Below are 21386 nucleotides of genomic sequence, written 5' to 3'. Positions count from 1 at the left end.
AGGATGGTTGGTGCTCATCCCCTTCCCTCTCAGTGAGGGGCACAGCCCAACTCTACCCTAGTCCTAGCTCCAGAGAGACCAAGGAGGTAACTCTGGGAAAAGCAGAACAGGGCAGAGGTAGGAGCATGGAAAAAGAAGAATGAAAAACTCTCTCCACGTAACACAAAAATTTAAATATAGTCTTTATGAAAGTATAATATATATTTTCACCTTTTTTTTAGATTAATTTCAGTTACCTTCATAGTATAAGTTCTTTACACATTCAAACACATGATCAATAGATTCACATCTCAAGTTCAATCAGTACTCTTGACCCCAAAAAAGTTACATTGTGGAATTGGACTTTCACCATTACTGATGGAGTCTTAAGCTTTCCCTTAAATAAATAAAATTACCTCTAGCTGAGAACCTGCCTAACTGAGATAATGGAGATATTAAGGGATAGCAAAGCTGTGAGCTTTGCCAACTAATTTTGCAAAAAGAAAGCAGAACATACACATTTCCCCCTTTTGTAGGAAACATGTCTAGCTTTTTTTAAACCATACACACATAACAGGGAAATAATATACTATTCAGCTTTAGGTTAAATGATACTTAATGTTGCAATGAATTTAAACAGATATATTGAAAAAGAATATAAAGGATTCAGTTCTGAAAACAGAGAATAAAAAAAATTCCCAAACATGAGAGAGCTTGTGAATAGCAAAACATATACAATCTGAGTTGGGGACTAAGATGTACAACTAACTTTATAATACCTGAGGTCAGGGTTCTGAGAAAAAAACAGTATCATCGCAAAGATGAACATCTGAAGAGGACATCTCGTCCACCTCTGTGCCTGACAGTGGGACCAGTTACACCAGTGCCATTCTCGATAAGTGCTTGGCCCACCAGTCCCAAAAGATTATCAGGGTGGAGCTTCTGCAGTCTCTCCAGGCAGCTCAGATCAGTATTTAACTACTGCTGGTAAGAGGTTTGTTCTGAACTCTTAATCTCTTCCTGTAACTCCATCCTCACTCCTGCTCCCATGCACAATGGGAAGAATTTATTCCTTCTCTCTTCATAGCCACATTTTTAAACATACAGTTCTCCTAGCTCTCCCTAGGCTCCTTTCACCTAACTAAGCAATGCTAATGCCTTTGGCAGGCCTGGGCGAGCTGTTTTCACATTGCCTCTCTGCACTCTGCAGTTTTTGAGCAAATTGTTGGTTATAAGTTTTTGCTGAAGTTTCACAGTTACACTGTAGAGAATACTTGGAAATATACAAAGGCATCCTAAAGAAGCAGTTCAGTTGTGCAACCCAACAAGAAAGTCTGTGTTTGCAAAAGTGTTTAATGATTTTTGCATTCAGTGATACATTTGTGATTTATATTTCCAAGCCTTTTCTGGCCTACTGCTTCCCATCCCCACATTGTCTGTCTCTATTTGCACACTTGAGATATTCCTGCACAGTTAATAAGCAAAAATTCTATTCCCCCATTACCTCCCTAGTGGCTTATATAGGCTAATTTTCTTTATGCATAACTACTAATTTGTAATTGTGCTACATAATTAAAGGCAGAACCATTTTCTCAGAAGGAAAAGTTGGAAATACCATTTAAAAGTATTTTGCATCAATTAATCATGTGCAATGTACTCATGTTTACAGAACAGTGATTTAGAAAACACACCCTGCCTAATGTTTTAGACCGTAACAGCATGAAGGGTTGCAGGATAAAATGTAAATCTAGATTACCATGGCTGTAGTGAGCGGGGGAGGGTTGCACCGAGGAAAGAAAAGGGCTTTCAGGGATACGAAGGCAGTGTTGTGGATTTGGGTACATGTAAACTAAAAACGCCTACAGCACCACCTACCTAAAGTGCTTGTATTCCTCAGTTCTGCAATACTTATTTTGAATGTGCTAAAGAACCTATCCAATTTGCCACTTTTGGCCTCATACATTTATTTCACAGTGTCCCTGCCCTTTTCTTCAGCACAAATGAGGATTATAAGTGCCATGGAAAGGTGCAGTGATCTAATCCTCTGCCTGAAGCTCAGTCCCAGGGCAGGCAGGGAGACCCAGAGCTGGTAAACGGCAGTGGTTATTTCAGAGCACCTGATTTCTCTGGTAAGAGTGACAATTGTGGTGCTGAGTTACCAAGCTCAAACTACCAGCTCAGACTGACTCTCTCAAAGCATACAAGGCACTGGCTCTAAACTACAGGTCACATTGCTTTTCTTGCATGGAAGACAGTCAAGAAAGGTGGGGGGAGCATGAAAACATAAAAGTAGGACCAGAAGAAAGAGGTTAACTGTATTTCTCACTTTGATTATATAGTGTGATCAAATTTTGAACATGCCTACTCCTGTAAGCCTTTAAAAACTTAAATACCTGAGTGCATAGGAAAAGCATACAAGATAAGAACCAGAGACAAAGCATTTAACATCCCACACATTTTTACAAAGTTACAGCATTTTTTCCAGATAGTTAATCCATTTTACATTCCTAATTATTTCTGCACTGTGAAAAAATATGCCTGCATATAAAGTTTAGTGGTTTCTTTTGCCGAGATTAAACAAATATATACAAGACAAAAGATTTTTTTATTAAAATGTCAAATGCAAAATTAGAGGTTGTAAAACACTTTAATTAAAAAGAACAATTTTAAACTATGTGCAAAATTATGTAAAAAATACATTTTGCTATTTCAAAGAAAGATCAGACTTCATAGGGTCAGGCTGAACTATTTTTGTGTTAAGAGCAGCTTAATACTTTCTTTATCAAGCAGAAGCCCTCAAGGACTTGCATGATTTCAGCACCTGTGCTCTCATTAAGTGAAGGGGTTAGTGGTCTGTGTGCGCATGTCTGAAAAGTGTGCATGAACTTTGAAACAGTAACAGATCCAGCTGGTCACTTCCAGAGTTCTGGTGGTTTTTCTCTTGAGCGCAATTGGCTTGAGAAGTGACAAAGCTGGAAATATAATCAAAATCTCCATCTAGGCTCGCTGTGTACGTTCAAAACGTCAGAAAGGGTAGAGGAATCTGCATGAGAGAGTTGTGCAGGTCACTGAACACCATGATAAAAGCAAATATTATCTTTTTGATTTCCTAAATATAAAATTTTTACAGAAGAACCAAAAGCTTTAGTTTTCACCTTACACACACACTGTTTAAATGACACTTTCTATTAAAGTTTAGAGTGCTTCACTAAGAATATACCAGAATTTATTCACTATTACATGACCTTTTACCTTTGGAGGTGAAACTTCACAATCAAGCCTAACACGGCAATGCCATTATTATCTCTCAGTGCCTGCTTTGGCCACTTCTACCTTCCTGTCTCTGGCCCAGCAGAGGTACTAGCACTGCTAAGCTGTATAGTGGCTGAAAACAGATAAAGACAAACCCTATGAGTTTTTCCAGCTGGATCAGCTTCCTGATCTAGTCACTGGATGGCAACACAATAAATAGATGGGAAGTGATGTAGCACAGTTTAGGCCAGGAGTCTACTAAGCAGCTGATTATGGCTCTGACTGTCAGTGCAGGGTTGGGATTTAGCTTTATCAATTCAGCCAAAGGCCAGCTTGTTTGACAACAAGCTGAGACAGTCACTTTTACACGTGCAGAAGTAGCATACTTGGAACAGATGACAGTGAGGTGATGCTACAGGTAAAGATTTTGACCAGAAGTAGATTACACCCTGTGCTAAGCTGTGTCAAAAGCAGAAGAATTAGAAAAATCAGACAGTTTTGTTGCTATTTTTCAGGGGGAAGCTGATAAAAAGGAATAGAAGAAAGAGGCATAAAAGAAATCTAATCACTTCTTTGACTATGTACTTTTTCAAAGACTAGAGATTCCAGAAGCATTTTTTGCAAATACATTTCTATATCTTCCTCTGGGACTACAACATGATAAACCACACAGTCTATCAATACACTGCTTTACAGTTCAATGTGCATCTTTCTGCACAAATGCTTTCTGGGTGACTTCACCCTTTTATTGTTCCTGTACAGAAGATCAAGTAAACCAAACTTGAAAGGCTCAAATGGCCTGATCAGAAAGCTCACAAAAGCAAGATAGAGCTGCCATTATACAAACTGCTTCATTGCTGCAATTGTACATCAGTGCGAAGCTTAGACATTGGATTCTGTGGTTACCTAGGAAAGTGGCTCAATTCTGTCTAACCAACACCTTGTCCTAGGGCATTGCTAGGAGAGCAACATCATCTCCAGATTTTGCTTCACAGAGAAAGCTGGCTCTGAAAAGATTTCTACAAGCTCTCAGTATAAGTATTAAAGCTTGAAGTAGCATGCATTTGAAACCCTAGGAAACATGCAAAGCAGCAGCCCCTAAGACAATCAGAGTAGTTAAAAATTCTTTAAATTACGGCTTCCGTAAGGTTTTACATATTGCAGTGTGACATTCTGGACACAGCAAAGTGCAGCCACCTTCTCAGGGCAGCAAATGACAAATTATGTTGAGAATGGTGGTTATCTGAATAAAACACTATGATACCCACAAACCCTATCTCCTTTATCCTTACCTTCACTAAGGAAGTCTAACTGCTGGGACCTTTAAATGCAAATCCATTCTTTGGACACTGTCCTGGTCGCATCACTTGTGTGTACAATTCCATCCTCTGCTGCATACTACAAACACAAGTCAAGACAGAAGCAATCAGAAGCCAAACTAGTGCAGAAGAGAGCCAGCAGCTGGCTATGCAACCTTAACCCTTCTTAAAGTGCTGGGCAGATATCAAAGTTCAGGCTGCAGAATTAGACATTCATAATGCTCCCATCACCATGGCATTAAGAACAATTCAACAACAGAAATAACACTGGGATAATCAGCTTTCCCTAACAGCACAACACATGGATACACAGGATCTTTTTGAAGGACCATTGTCTCCAGATCCTGGCAGCCCCAACTGACTGATGCCAAGAGAGTGTCCCTGGAGACAAACACATCCTACACAGCCACACAGGCCCAAAGTCTCTAGAGGAAAAGTTTACAAGTTCACTACTAGGTGGATTTGCATAGACCACTTACCCTTAAAACTGTCCTAATACTGAAGGATGTCACTGGCTTTTCCTACTTACTCTACAATTATATGAAAGTAAAAAAAAAAAAAATTAAGAACTCATTCCTCCAAGAGCTCACACTTCTTGCTCAAAGTTACCTCAATAATTCTGCTTTATCTCCTGAGCATGGCATCAAGAACCTACCCATATCCATCACTATTTCAATGTTCTTCCTTAGACCTGAGATAACCTCTCCAAACCACACTAGAGATGTAGCTCCCAGACAACTTCCACTTCTGTTCTCCTAGCTCAAGGCTATGAAAATATAATGAGAATATTTCTACTGGGCTCTATCAGTCTTCCCTTTGTGTCCTTACATCATTGTTTGAATCCTTAGCTAGGCTGGTATTCATGAAGACCAAGTTTAGCCAAAGGCTGCTGCCCCAAGATGCCTTGTGGAGGAGCCCTCCCTCCACATGAGTCCTACAGTGTAAGCCTATATTCCATCCCTCAAAATTAAAGCTCATCTTCTCCAGTTCCTCTGTAGCTTCCAAGTCCAGTGGGTGCATTTGTCCCCAAGCATATGTTCTCACCAGTTTTCAGTCTTGCTCTCACCAAGTTCCCATTATTTGCAAAGCCCTGAGTCATCTTTATGCAGCAGAGTATGGAAGGGAGTAGCTGTATCACAGCAGGTAATAAGTAAATCCAGCAGACAAGCCATTCCTGGACACAAATACACAGATATTTATAGCCTCCCTTCAGAGAAACCTCTTCAAGGTGTTTCAGAAAGAAAATTAACTGAGGTTTAACCCTGCTGCTTCTACAGGGAACAGCTGTCCATGTCTAGAAAGAGAGCTGCTTTTCCTTTTTCCATAAGAACTGCTTATAATGCTTGTTCATCCCCACAACTGCATTTCTGGGTACCTTTGTAACATCTTCACTGGTGGTTCCACTAGATAGCAGAGACAGTCTGGTGCCAAGGACAACATTTGCAATCATTTTTGCTAATTTTGAGCCTATTGTCAGAAAAAACAGCTGTAGGAAGGTAAAACTCTATGCTGTAGAGAAGTATCTTCATACAAACTTATCACAAAACTTCCCACTAATCATTTCCTTTTCTGTTACATTAGTAGTCACAGTAATCCTTAAAAAGCTACTATCACAGTCAATACACCTTTATGCTACTCAGATTCTCAAACATAAGATCCAGAGATCAGCTTATGACACTAATGAAGTTGAAAATAAGTCTTCCCCCACCAGTGCACCATTCAGTTTTAGAACTTACAGCCATCACATGCTGTTTCCAACCTTTTTTTTTTCCTTTTAGCTAAAGAATAAGGACATGAATCCATGGCAGATATGCTCATCCACAGTTTGGATGCAAGCTCCAGGTCAGTATCTGCCAAACACATCTGGGGATGGGACTTCCCCACAAGGAAGCAAGGTAGTGTTTACTTGCACTTATGTTTCATGGGCTGTTTAGACACAGCAGTTTTTGTGGTCAATGGCAACTGCCAGATATTAAAGGTTAGTGCCACAAAGGGACAGGCTTGTCTTGTTTACAGGCAATATTAATGCCACAGTAATATAATTTATTCACGAGTAGTAAAGAAATATTTTCTAGTGACTGAAATATTCAGTTTATAGATGTTAGAAACTCTGGTATTCTTTTTCAGGTCTTTCATAGCTTTCTCAAAGGCTAATAGTGCTACCTGCTCCAACTCCCTAAGAAAAGATATGGACTATTCCCAGCCAATTTTATGTTTACCCAGTCTGAGGGGTGACAAACTTCCAGAGGAACAGCAGCAAGTGACTTAGAGTGGTCACATCTCCAGATGGAAAAGAAGTCAATAGAAGACACATGAAAATGCAGTGAAAAGTGTCTGGTCAGGCACAAAAGTATCTCAGCCTATATTCTCCAATCAAACAGGCCTCAGAAACAAATACTTGCATGTTTTACATCAGGCCAGACAGAATTTCTACAGTTGTTCTTAGTAGGTCTATCACTATACAATGACGCAGTGCAAGAACATAAACTTTTTATATCCATCTAGTTCTTGAAATCAAATATGATATGAAGCATTTCCCAATGCAAACCTTTCCTTATGAATTGATCCTTTTTCTTAGATCTCATCAACAGGCAGATTGGATTTTTTCTAATCAATAGTTCTGGGATTGTTGTATTCTCCAAAGAATCTCAAAATAAAACAATTAACTTTCAGAAATCGGTTTTGGATCCAAGAACAAGTCTGCACACATTTTAAAGACTGATGTTGGCATTCAAGCAGCATTTATACACCTCAAGAGATCCCAAATATACATCACTAAAATATTATGTGGAAACATTGAGATTCACTGTCCTGATTTGCTGGAAATTTTTCCATTATACATTTGCTTAACAGATATCAATATCCAGAAGGAAGCTGTGGTTTATATTACAAGTGGGTGTGAGTTGGGAGCAGTCAGCATACATAACCAAGCAGGTTTTCAGATCTCTGCCAAGTATTCTGCAGGTCCATCAAGAGAACCACAAACATACCCAGCACTATTTGCACATAGAAACAAATATGTGCATAGACACCATCTAGAGGTTTCAGGTCTCTCCCTGTAGATTTTTCTATCCCTATTTTTCCTTTGACTTTTTTTATCTGTAGTCCTGAAAGTTTTTGTTTGTAAAGTATATGAATTATTTTCTGCTTTGTGACAGATACTGTCAATATCCTTTCATCAAGCTACTGATTAGCAGCTTCTATTAACTTCAGGACTGTAAGACAGGTCCTGACTGCATTGTTAGTCTTACTTCATACCCTTTACTCCAATACTCAGAGAACCACTAGCAGTGAAAGAAAACTTGTCAGACTCATCCATTAGTGTTTCAAGATTAAAGTTATTGCCTCTCTTTTCTAGGTCTAGGAAGCTCAGTAGACCCAGAGCATCTCTGCAGCACCCCAAAGTGAGATCCTCTGACTAAAGGCAGCAGGAGGAACAGAAAAAGTCAAGGGCACACATTAACAAGTAGCCTTCAGAAAAACCCAAAATGTTTTGACAGATGATCCCAGACTTCAGTGAATAACAGATCTTTTCAGAAACTGGTAGGGATTTTCAAATACTCCTTGGGCTGGTACAGGACATGACTATAATGTACATGTATACACAAGCTTACAATATAATGCCTATAAAGTTCACTATTGGAAAGCAGCCCATAAGGAAAAGCAGCTTCAATGTAAAGTTTTTTTAGAAGTGGTTCATACAAAAGTTAATAGTAAATTTTGTGGTATAACCACCAAAGTTAAAGTTTAACATGGTACTTTGTTCACAAAAACTAACAAGACATGTTAATTAGCAAAAGTATTTACATAGCCAGAATAATTTTCCTATTTCAAGACTGGAATGTTTATCCACATTTAAAGAAAGACTACGTAACTTGACAAATAGCAGAAGTAAGAGCACAACACCATCAGGTCACCTGTGAAACAAACATTTAGATCCCTATGACTATATAATTATGGAAGAATACCATACATATTCCCCACATTTAACCAGATAACCTGCTGCCCACTCCACCTACTGAAATCAACTTCCCAGCTGGATAAGGTTATGGTGGCATGACAGCAATAAACAGTGGGAGTGGATCCAGAAGCTCTGCCACAAAAGACTGCAATAGTCTGGCCTGGGTAGTGCTGGGACTTTCAACACACCCCTGTGGAAGGCTGCTTCTGAGTAAAGTGAAGCATCCAGCAATGTACCTTGGTGCCATGAATAACCTGAGATCATTGCAAATGTTTTAGAAAGTCATCTGCATGGATGACACACATGCCTTTAGGCACAACAGGCAGATCTTCTCTCCCACCACTGAACTGTGATGTAAATAGGCAAAAGGAAAAACTAGACTCAAACTGATCTCTGCAGCAAGCTTGCACAATGTTGCTGTAACAGTTAATCCCTCATACAAATCCAAATGTTTTACCTAGTTAGCAAAGGAACAGTCAGATGACAGTAAGAGCTGCTACCTGAAAAGTCAAGTCATTGAGTGTATTAAGGAAACAAAAGGAAGAAGTTCCCACCAGTCTCCATAGCAGCATTTTGTGTGGTGGGCTGAGTAAAAACTGACATTCTACCAGCAAGAACATTTTAACAGGCTTACCAGCTTTGAAGAAAGGTGGGGGTTTAGTTTGGTTTTTTAATTTAAATAATTTTACTATCCCAATATCCAGATAGCTGCTGATAGTTCCACTGCTTTCACACACCATGGCAGTTTTACTAATTAAAACCCTACAAATGAAGGGATAATGACAGCCTGTGGAGGCATGCAACAATTAGTCTTCCCTGCTAATGCACTCCTCTTCCAATGAAATATGGTAGTAGTTAAAGGCATCCCTGCTGCTCTAATCCTTTGCAAGCTACATTTATTTTGAAAGTGACTCATGAACTGTCCCCCCAAACAATCATTCTAGTGACAAATTTGTGATATTAACTAAAAAGTTAAGGTCATTTTGACAAATTAATGATGGAGAGCAGCTCAACAGAACAAGGACAATAGTGAAGAGTTGATTTAAAACATTTGAATTCCATTTGCTAGACAGCAACTAAAAGCCACCAATAGGCTTTTATATCCAGTGAGCCCATCATTGCAGATGTGATTTCAAGCAATCCAAGGTGACATACTTAGAATAAAAATAATAATAAAACCAAAATCACAAGATTTAAGAGCTGTGGTCCAGAGTGTTGATGTGATGCTGTGAGTACAACTAAAAGAGGTTTTGTTTCTGGCTGCTGCTGTTCTCCATCTGTGACAGAGCTCCCAGGCTAAATACACATATGGTTGTTTCCTAACCCAGTTCTGTCAAGTGATGCTGGTTAGCCAGACAGATATGTAAACAAAGCTGCTGGCAGCAGCTTTGAATGGTATCGCCCACTTGTTCCTAAGTTTGCCAGTTTTAAACTCCCTGTAACTTAATTGTGCTTCAATAAGAATCTGAGAAATAATCAAGGTTAGAAAAAGACTCACTTGTTTCCCATGATTATCCTTATGAAGAAGCTGATTCATCACAGAGAGCAAGTGAAACTTTTTTCTAACCTTGATTATTGCTCAGATCAGTCATTTTACTGTCATACATACTTCTTCAAGCATGCATACCATAAATATTAATGCTATATGTATGTTGCACATTGATATACTTCTACAAGGTTATTAGTGTATAATGAGAAAACCCATACCCTACCCAGAACAGGAAGAGACATAGGCAGTTAGATGAGAACACTAAGACATTACCCTGTATTTCCTTGTGCAGCAAGGGTCAGAACCATACCTTTATCACATAAAAAGACCTTTTAACTCAAAACACTCCAATGGAGAGAACTGTACACACTGGCACAACAGGGAGATAACCCCAACTTAGCCACTACTAACAAACACATTGGAACAGACCCATGCTCTCGAGCAGTGCCTGTATCTCTCACAACAAGTCCCACAAAGGTGCCAACAAGTTTACCTACCCACCTTGATTCAACAGCACAAGAATTTACTATGGGACACAGAACACAAGAACAATCTTCTAGTTATTTTGAGTTCAAGGACTTCCTGAGCCAGATGTGGTTTCTGTGTATTCACTAACTCACAATGAATTTCCTGCCATGGAATTTATCCAGTTTGTTTGAACCCACACCAGGTTTCAGTTTCCATATCATGTTGTGGCTAACAGTTCTACAATTAAGAAGCTCCTCTTTCCACTATGCTACCTAAAATACTTTTCAAAAAAAGTAAAATCATAAATGTATTACTACATGTATGGATTTTGACAGACTTTTGAGGCTTTAAATAAAAATGGCATTGATCCTCTCTTCAGTGAAAGAAAAAGAAAAGAAAACCTGCTCCCAAACATAAGAGAACTTTTGTTTCTATACTAGAACAGCTCATCCTTAAAACAGCACCCCAATAAGCTGAGATGACCCATGGTAGTAGTTGTGGAAAAGCTACCAAACTATGAGAAGGACTTCACAATTGCAGATTTCCAGGCAGCTGCGATTCATGAAAATTAAACCTACAACAAAAGTGTTTCTTGTGTAAAAGTCTCCAGAGCATGGCAAGACTCCTCTCCCTAGGTAAACTGAAGAAAAACAGAAGCAGTAAACTGCAAATTTTGTCTATGTTGTCAGTGGGGGAGAAGAAAAGAAAGAGTTGGGGGGAAGAAAAATGTTCTGAAGACTCATTCTAATTTCTTACCATTTTTTTTAGTTCTTTTAATAAAGTTTTCTTTATACTCTTTAAAGCTTTGAGCCTACTTTGCTCTCCCCTCAGTCCTTATCTCACAACAGAAAAATCAATACATTCTAGTGGGTGCACTGATGTTTAGCTAACACTAAATCAACTACAGAACTCAATAAATACAAAGACTCAACATTTTTTTAAAACTATTTACCCTGTAGCAATAGCTCTCAAGTTTTTATATGGTAAAAGTTTCTATAGGATGTGTTAGCAATTTCCAAGTACTGCAGTTATTATTTCCAGTGTACATACAGTACCTAGTACATCTAGGATTAGATAAAGGAAAACTCCTCCCTCCCATGAATATTATTGTTCTTCCTTAAAAGCTTGGGACTAGACAGAGAGAGAGAGACCACTGATTTGCTGTCAGAACATGTTGCCAGATATAATTACAAACTGAACAGTGATATCAAAGACTGACAGATCCTGAATAACTTGCTCTCCCTCCTTTTCATTACGAGTTCGCTAAAGCTATTTTAATAGCTTAGAAGGCATCCATTACTTTACATGACTGGTTTCATCACCAAAGCTGTAAGAGCTTTAAGACAAGTGAGTTTCAGGATTTCTGATAGGTACTGAAGACCAAAAAAATATCTCCTTCCTTTCAACCAATGAAGTTGATTTCTGGGTGGAAAATGGAGTTGGACAATATAAAGCAACTTGACCTTGCAAAACACAAGTCGTAGAAGCTTTTGGCAGCAGTTCAAAGAAATTTTCCTTATTTCCATAAATATTCACTGGTTAGATTTATGAACTATTGTCTATTACCTACCAGCTCTATATTGCTTTTCCGGATGTGCTTTTAAATGGAACACTTAGTACAGAGGATACCCCATTCTTTCCTGCTGCACATACTCAACTTTTGAATTAAACTTCAGAACCAGAAAGCTACATTTAAAAGTATTCTGATTACTACTTCAAACGGACCCAATTATTTTTTGCATCCTGGACAAAGCACGGGAGCTTGCCTGAAAACCAGTAAGAATTAAAAAAAACAACAAAAAACCAAACTCAAACAAAAAGAAAACCACAACAAGAAACCAACCAACCCCCAAAACACCCAAAACAACCAAACAAATAAAAAAAAGCCCCAAAAAACTCAACAAGCCAAAAACAAAGAATCACTACATCTATTAGAGTATATACAAATTGTCTGTAGATCTAACATTCACTCTGGATGGAAAAGCAATACCTAAACCCCAAATCTCACAACAAGAAAAAAGCCAACTTGACTCCAGAAATTATTTTCCTAATTTTCTTTAAGGGAGCAGTATTTGCAATTGGCAGAGAAGATATCCAATAATGGCTTCCTAAAAACAATGAACAACTGACAGACAAGAATATAAAAAGGACATTTTGATCAGTCTCTGACCAACATACATGCCTACAGCCCAAGCAGCCATTGATGGGACTCATGTGGGATCTCATCCTGTGAGAAATCACTAGGGCCTGACATTTAGCCTGCAGTGGCCAGCCTATTCTTATCTTATGAAGGATGTCAGTAACCACAGACTATTACTGCTACTGTGTTTTTATGAAATATAGAACTGTTATTGAGAACCTTGTTTTATATTGCCAGTGCAAGTTTGGAATTTTATTTTTTTTTAATCTTACATTAACAAGGCTGAGTTTGGTAATATTATCATAACATAAAACAGATATTGAAGGCATTATAGAAAATAACTCATGAGTGAAGGAAACATTTTAATAAAAAAACCACAACAGTCAGTTCACAGACATATAGGTGAAGTAATAAGAAAACCTTTGTTATATTAAAGGTATTGAAGAGCTCTCATTGCTTAACTTCCTAAGTAGCTATTTGGTCCCTGCTGCAGAGATAAAAAACTTGAGTTGTTTAGCAGATTTCCTAACAGATGAGAAGTGGTTTATGGCTTAAAGGGAACATGGCTCCTTCCAAGGCCTCATGACTGCAGAGGGCAACAGGTATCCAGAGTTTTTGTTCTGTAGCAGATAGCTAATATATCCAGAAGAAACAAAAGCCCTTTGTGAGAGGTGTTTCTGAGGACAGGAAGAATATATGCCTCTAAATGCTTTACATATGCATTCAATACATATTCAAAGTAGTAAACAGTTTTCATCATAAAGGTCAAAAGTAACTTTGTTACAAAAACAGAGGCAGAAGTTAAGGCAGACCCCAGTCCTTCCATTCTAAAGAGGGGCCAAGGGCTTCTTTATGGACATAGCAAGGAATACTGCACACATCAATTCCCACTGAGGGCACAACAAAGCAGACTAATAAGTTTAAGAGGAATGTTAGGTGAAACCAAAATAAAAAAATATTCCACTTAAACGTGTGTCCTAGGTATTAAAAAAAAAAAAAACAAAACAGAAAAACACACTGACTAACTCCCCTGTCCCTCAAACACTGCTATCTGCAATACTCTAAAACTTGGAAAATCCCTAGTTATTCTGAAATTGTTTCCCTGGAACAAGATACCATCAAGTTGTTCTTGGTATCACAAGTCCTTAGCAGAGCAGACAACTTCCTTTTGTGAGCTTTGTGCATTTGCTGGAGCCAATTAAAAAAAGAAAAAAAAAGAAAGACTTCTTCGTTGCTGCTTGGGTTCTCCTCTGCTTTACCTGGGGTAATACGCTGTGTAGTTCATAAAGAGCTGAGCCCCAGCAGGATAGTAGGCTGTGGAGGGCTGAAGTGTTCGTGGGTTCAGGAGCATGGATGGCTGATACAGAGCAGCTTCTGTTGGCACAACTGCAGCAGGAGCCGGAAAGGAGTAGGCAGGGGGTGAAAGGCCTGCAGGGAACAAATGGAAAACAGATTAGGACCTCTGGAATTCCAGAGCTAATTAAGACCATACATACATAACTCCACAGTACAGCAAGAACCTCACAATCTTCTCATCCTTGCTCACCACAGAAAATGTGAGCCACCAATATGAACGTGACTACCACAAAGTGTTGCACCCAGTCTCCAGTCAACAGTAAAGTCAAAAATACATAAAAAGCCACCTCCTGCTCTGGGAATAGGTTCTTTTTTTGATATATAGGTCAGTTTTGCTTGTCTAGGCTCAGATTTTCATGAAGTCTGCATTCAAGAACTATGAGACTTCTCCATGGTAAGAAGAAAACTTCCTTGATAAAGATCTGTTTGGCATTCAACAAAAGAGAATGCTTTCATCCTGGTATTGCTTATCCCTTAATCAACAGCAGAGTGAGAGAAGTCATGGTTTTGCAGCTTGAAGTGTTAACACTAAATTTAAAAAAATCCAAACCAAAAGTGTACTTTGTGTTGTTCTGACAAGATGTTAGTCCCTAAATGAATTCTCACTGATGAGTTTATCCTCCTCCTTTGCCACTCTCTTCTCCTCCCCTTTGCCATAGAAGTGAACATAAAGCTTTACCTAAAGAAAGCCTTTAATTTTGCTACTCAGAGATACAGCCAGAATCTCACTGTATTGTAAAATGTGGAATGACAGGGCCAAAAGGCCTTATCTAAGGAATACATCACAAGTATTTGTAGTTGGAAACAGAAACATTGACATCTGTGTGTTTCTAAAGTTTGTGACTCTGCCCAAGAACCTGTCCTAGGAGCTCTCAGAAGGTTCCAACCCATCTGGAACAGCCATCACACATAGGACTACCTACTGCTGACCCCTGTTCAAGACACTTTCATTGAAAGAAAAAAACTCTCCCAAGGATGGACTGGAGGTCTACTTGCATTCAAAGCAAACCACTCTAAAGGAAGTTTGATGCTGTATTGGTAGCTCTAACTAGCATGTAGAAGACACTTCTTAAAAAGTCCACCACCAAAAAAAAAAATAAAAAATACACTTGCTTAGAAAGACACAGAGAAAGCTACCACTTGACTACCTTGCCATATATGATTTTGGAAGCAAAGTATAATTTCTCCCATAGGCTCAGATTTATGTGGCACAGATGCTTAGTAAATTAGCCCTTAAGCTCTTAAAGCATTTCCCCCAAAAGTTTGTGTAGAAGTCAGTGCTCATCCTAGTAGCTCTGAGAATCAAAATTTTAAAGGAAATACAAATTCTGCAATTCTGAGGCAGAAGCCATGTGTCTTTCACTTCCACAAAGCCAACCTCCATTCCATACAAACAACAAAAAGCAAAAGGAAGAATTCAGTCAGTTGTGGTTCAAAAAGTAGAACATGTGATTAAGTCTCAAAGAGCATTACCTATGGTTTCTCAAATTAAGTTTTGGAAGTGAAAAGGGAAGGTCTTTCACTTCACATGTTCACCATGAAAAAATGTAAGTACAGATAAGTTTAAATGCAAAACATTTCTTAAAGGTTTGGGCAGGGCTTAGAAATTAATTAAGAGTCATTCATCCCAATCAATTAAAGCTTCGGGGAGGGAAAGGAAAATTTGCCACTAGAAAAGCAAAAGTAGTTCTTCAGTCACAATAATTCAGAGCCAAAGGAAAAAATAATGATTGCAAGCTGGTGATGGTTTAAGACAAAAGACCTTATTTTAACACCCCCATCTGACAATGCTTTCCAGGAACCAGGATCAGAGTCAAAGAAGCTCCAGTACCTACCCACAGTGCAGAGTGTAGTGGCAAGAGCCAAGCAAAACTTACATGGTAACTTACATGGTGGTGGGGACAAGCCATTTCGATTTAAAGTGCCCCCCATTAATACAAAGTTCATCTCTTCAGCAGAGCATTGAAAGACTTCAACATATCTGTCCTTCATCGTCTTCTTATGACACTTCTGTGCAGCCAGGAAAGCTCTATCTGCAGATTTCATCTGAATGAAAGCATCTCCTGAGGGACGTCCCTACAAAAAAGGCAGACAAAAGAGAAATGTTTCTGTAGGTTCCATAATAATAATAATTTGTGCTGTTATAAACAGTCTCTTCAGTCATAAATACATTCATGTCCAAAGTCAAGTACAGTCAGTCATCCTTAGTGCTCATCAGCCTGTTGAAGCTCTCTTCTTCAAAGTTCTTCCCCAAACTTTGGTTGTATTTGTTCACCTGTTTTGACCAAGCTACACTGTAACTTGTTACTTCTATATCTAAAAAAACCAATGACACCTATGGGAGAGTCTGTAATTCAGGAGTACTTTGGTGCTTTGAGACCCGCTCTTACAAATTTACTACAAACACAGAATTGGAAGATCTAGTCCCCATTATTAACTGTGATTTTAAAAATTCAAGGATAAATATAGTCAAGTGCTCATTGCTAAGCAATTTGCTTTAAATCTTATTTTCTGAAGACCATCATGGGCTGGGATGTTTTAGTAGAGTACTAACTAGCCTAACATTTGGTATGAGCTTGCAGAGAAAAAAAATACATCTGTATATTGATAGATGAGTGAGATGCACCACTGGGATGAGTTACTTTAGCCACATGCAGCTGCTGATTTGAAGTAGCCAAAACTAGAAAAAAATCTGAAGGCAGCTCTAACTCAAGTTCTGGGCCAGTTCTGCTCATTTTGGAGGGGACAACAACTTTATCAGCATCCTTTACACAGTCGCTCATGATTAGAGGGTTGAAACCTAGGAACATGGAGAAAGATAAAAATCTAGAAGTCAGGCAAAAGCAGTGTTGAGGGGGGAAGGTCTGATAACTTTGGGTAGGGCAAGGGCGGCAGACAGCCCTTGGGGTTAATATGCACATAGCAATTTCCTTCATCCAGAATCTTTCATTTGTGCTGTCAAGGGTTGATACTACTGTAAATCATTACTTGTGCTTGAATTTCTGCACTTCTTAGTCTCTCCCAGCACTGCACATCCATTTAAGTTTTTAGCCTTGTCTGGGTCAAGTCCCCACAGTCACAGGAATGTCTTTAGATAGACAGGTACTGAAATAACTACAGTCCCTTCTCCATCCCCATAGTCCTGAAACACAGAAGTCCTACTTCGGGACTAGGAAGTAGTTTTTAGTTTTGATTGACATTAAGCCTAAGCTAAAACAATTTTAGAACCATGATTTTAATATAGCAATAATCAGCAATAAGTTTGTTCTGTTCAACCACTCAGAACATCTCCACGGAGTTAAAGGACTCCTCCCCCTGAAGTCACAAAAATAGGAAGATAATGCACAATCCTTTGTCTAAAAGGTTTTGGTAGCAACTGTTTCTAGAAAACAGTGGCAAAGATGTGACACCTTATACATATCAATGAGCTGTTAATCTTAGTGCTTAGCTGTGATTGTTTAAAGAAAACAACAACACGGGAAACCCAAAGCTTCAGTTTCTGACTTTTGACATAGTAATTCCTGTCTCTAGAAGGCTGCAGTCACATTTGTCCTCAAATATACTTGCAGCACATTGTTCAGCAAGGCAGGGACAAACCACTCCTTTGAGAGCTAACATCGCCCACACTTGTGTTTTGATGGCACTCCTCGCCAGCTACAAGAGGAATCATGCATGGTGTTGAGCAAGACTTCACTTCAAGCCTCCTACAGGTCAGGATCATGGCTGCTGTTCTGGAAGCACCAAACCCTCCAAGACTGTGGCTTAGCTTTCAGCATGTGAGTCTCAGTGAAAGAAACCACCCAGCAGCAAATGCAGCAGCTGGCACAGCAGGGTTCAATTCATCTATCGCCAGCACACTTTTAGAAGAAAGCTTGAGACCTAGTAATACCATTAGTGCTAATCCCAAAGCTGCTTCCCTATGGATATCATCACCAGGACTGTATTCACATATTTAAGCATTTGGCAGAGTGGCTAGAAACATGTCTCCTACCAACCTGGTGATTTAGTACCATGTGAACTCCATGGGTCCGAATATCTGTAGAAAACTCTCCCAGGAACTCTAGAATGTCCTCTATAGTAGCAGCATAGGGAAGACCACGTAAACGTATGCAGTCTCTGATGTTAGTGGGAGGCACAAATTGTTGAGGTAATACTGGAAGAATTGGAGGTGTTGGGAGAGGAATGAGAGGTGTGGAAGAGTACCTGTTCAGCACCTGTGCAAAACAAAAGCAGATTACAGAAGTCTCCTTACTCATTCTTCAACTTAGAAGGAGAGTGTGTAACCCTAATACCACCTGTTTCCACTCTGGGCAGTATTTTAAGAAACAAATGAGCTAGATACAAATATTAACTGTAAAACATCTGAATTCTAAGTACTGTGTTGTGGTTTAAGCTCACAATTCAGCACACTTCCATAGTCATTTTATGATAAACAGTCATGTTATTGTTTAAAAAAAATGGGTCACTTTTATTCTGCAAAACAGTTGTGTTTTGGGAAATTTACTTGAGCAGTTTATGCAAGTCTCAATAGAGATCTTAGAACATGAAACCCATATATCCACAGTATTTTTATTGTAAAATTATCCTAGAACACTCTACCATCTACAGAGTCATGGTGACACTTCTACCCAAAAGCATCTCCTCTGCAAAACTTTAGGAGAGTTTGGGAACTAGAAGCACATTGCACAACCTCACATCCCTAACTGTGCCTGCCATAGTCCATTCAAGAAACATTAGGAGCATTACTGATTTGTGGTACCTGTGACACACAGATTTCTTGTTAATAATTTTAACAGCAAAAGCCTGGTCTGGTGAAAAGTTTCCTGAGCATTCAATCACTACTCCTGAACTCCACCTGAGCAAGGATAAGATTTAGTTGCATTTGTACAGTTATTACAAGGCTTTACTAAACAAAGAAATATATGAGAGTACTTGAGAAAAATGCAATGACAAGTGAGTACTGCAGCTCTGCTTTCTCATCACTAATGTCACCTTTCAAAGAAGGCACTGAAATCTCTACATACTGGGGAGAACAGAGCTAATTTCTTGGATGCAATGACATGGTTATGATTTGCATCTTAGATGATACCTTTTAGAATCATGTCTAGAAACCATTTACCTCAACTGAAGCTCTGCAAATCTTTTTTGGAGACTTAAACAGTCCACTCAGCTCTCCTTCCTTTCCCTGACAGCTTAGCTACAATTAATGGTCCACCAAGTCCTGTTAAGCCAGACTCTTCAGTTTCAAAGTCCTGCCACCCTCTGCTGTGTAGCCTGTGCTTGCAGAAGATGGCAGAGACCTGCCCTTAAAGACAATTCGTGGAATTCTTCAGACACATTAGGCTGGAGAGGACAACTATATCAGAAGGCTTTGCTTTTATTGTCAATGACTAAAGAGAAATCTTTTAGCTCAAGATTTGTTGCTAAACACTCCTTCTGAATAGATAGTCATTGGACTTAGTCAAATTCAGAACATGTAGTGTAAAGCACTAGACCTGCAGCCACATTTTACAAAGGTAATGGAAGCCAAAACCCCTAAGGTTTGTATATGATTGAGAACATCTCTATACCATAAGATCTTACATTTCAAGGGAACAAAGTCTCACAGAAATTCATAATTCATTTCTCTCAGAAATACCCATTCCAGCAAGAGTGAGAAAAGACCAAAGAAGCTTTCAAGGCCATGCATCATTTGCTTCTACTGCCAGCATGGAAATTTGGACTACAAAGAGCCAGTGTTTGAAAAGTTTGCACCTACCTGCTGAACTTCTGCTGCAGTGCTTCGGAAGAGTTCAATGTATCTTTTTCCCAGTAAATCCTTGTGCTTTTTCAGTGCATTTTGTGCGTATTCCTCACAAGCAAACAAGACAAAGGCATCCCCTGTTGGCCTGCTGTCAGGGTAAGTGACAAACAGGACTCCCTCCTTCCCTCCTGTTACAGGGCAGTGCTGGCCAAAGAAAGTCAGCACTTCTTCCGTCGTGACATTGAAAGGAAGACCTCGCATCCTGACAATCACTTGGTTTTCTTTTGACAAGAACTGTGCAACCTCATTGGAAGTACCTTTAACAAGAAAAAGTACAGAAGCACTTCAGTCTAAGCAACGATGTAAAACCATGAGCATAGCTACATCCTCCCCACGGGCAGTTTTTGAGCAGATAGAACAACATTTTCCTCTAGAGTCAGGAAATATTTCAAGATTCCCCTTAAATAAGCATTTCCCCTAAATCCTCTCTATTAAGTCTGAAGTAAATATCTGTTTTGAAGAAAGTCAGTTCCATAAATCCCTGTATTTACACTGTGATAACTTGGTTTTTATGTTCAAGCTTCCAGAGGACCAGCAGTTACATTGTTTTGAAAAGCTACTCTGGTTTCATTTGTTCTGCAGTCAGTAACATTTAGACTGCCATTATCATGAAGATGACCTAACAAATTAAGTTCATATAAAAGATCACTTTGCCCAATCAAATCCTGACTGACAGGCCACTTGAAAACGTCAAGAACGTGGAAGAGAGGCAGACAGATAAATCAGGGAACAACTTGGAGTGCTGCTAGTGGAATAAATAGTAATCAATACACCAGCCAGCTACTTGCTCAAAGACAGAAAAAAGGGCCACATTCAACAGGAGCAGTTTGCAGCCAAATGCTAGAGATGCTGATAGAACAATTTAATCCCCTAAAAATTACCTCCTGCAATTTTAAGGAAGTCTTCACCTGTTGCCTTGTATACCTAATGGGGAAAAAAGGAACATGTGATTGGCATGTAATTTGCATTTCCTTTGAGAAGAGGATTTCAAAGCCTATCACATCACCCACCTCAATGTATCGGTTTCCCATGTGATGCTTGTGCCTTTGCAGTGCTAGATCTCTATGCTCTTCACTTACAAACCTCACAAGAGCCTCTCCATTCCTCCTACCTTGGGCATTGAGACAGAGTGCAGCACCTCCTCTGCAAGATTTAAATCAAGAGATGAAACTCCGTGATTTACACAGCTAAAGAGCTACAAATGTACAAGTAAGTTCTTAGCTACTCACTTGGCAATATTTAGACCTTTGAAGAATCTCGCTATGTCCTGGTCAGACGACTGCCATGGCAATCCTCTTGCTCGGATAACAGCATTGTCATCCACCAGTTCCATCTTGCTGCTGCAGGCACAGAAAGCAGTAAATGCAGAGACATCTGCCATTCACCAACCTGCCTGCTTGCCATTTGTACTCCAGGAAAAGGTTTCTGTCCCTGCTCCATGTCTGCTGGATGGCAATGCCAAGACAGTGAGTCCCAAGTGCCACCAATTGAAAGTCACTGTACAAGTCTCTCCAAGGGAAAGATTGCTTTGCTAAGTTTCCCCTTTCCAAGTTCCCCTTTCTCTTTGAGTTGTCGTCTCCTTCATCATATTCCTAATTTACTTCCCTCTCCTGACATCA

General features: G+C 39.3%; 1 protein-coding gene across 1 annotated transcript in view; it reads right to left on the bottom strand.

Moving 5' to 3' along the window:
• Positions 1-4538: 4538 nt before the first annotated feature.
• The window catches only part of ESRP1 (epithelial splicing regulatory protein 1), a 29832-nt gene continuing 12984 nt past the window's right edge, over positions 4539-21386 (bottom strand). Inside the window, exons 7-14 of the mRNA XM_033067025.1 lie at positions 20997-21107; positions 20778-20910; positions 20649-20691; positions 19723-20024; positions 17960-18178; positions 15842-16040; positions 13868-14036; positions 4539-4629 (exon numbers count right to left, since the gene is read on the bottom strand). Coding sequence (XP_032922916.1) covers positions 4539-4629; positions 13868-14036; positions 15842-16040; positions 17960-18178; positions 19723-20024; positions 20649-20691; positions 20778-20910; positions 20997-21107 — 1267 coding nt within the window. The remainder of the gene's footprint in view (positions 4630-13867; positions 14037-15841; positions 16041-17959; positions 18179-19722; positions 20025-20648; positions 20692-20777; positions 20911-20996; positions 21108-21386) is intronic.

The sequence above is a fragment of the Catharus ustulatus genome, chromosome 1, assembly GCF_009819885.2.
Source record: "Catharus ustulatus isolate bCatUst1 chromosome 1, bCatUst1.pri.v2, whole genome shotgun sequence".
In the NCBI taxonomy this organism is placed as follows: Eukaryota; Metazoa; Chordata; class Aves; order Passeriformes; family Turdidae; genus Catharus; species Catharus ustulatus.
The sequence above is the reverse complement of the archived record's forward strand: the minus strand, read 5'-3'. Positions and strand labels throughout refer to the sequence as shown.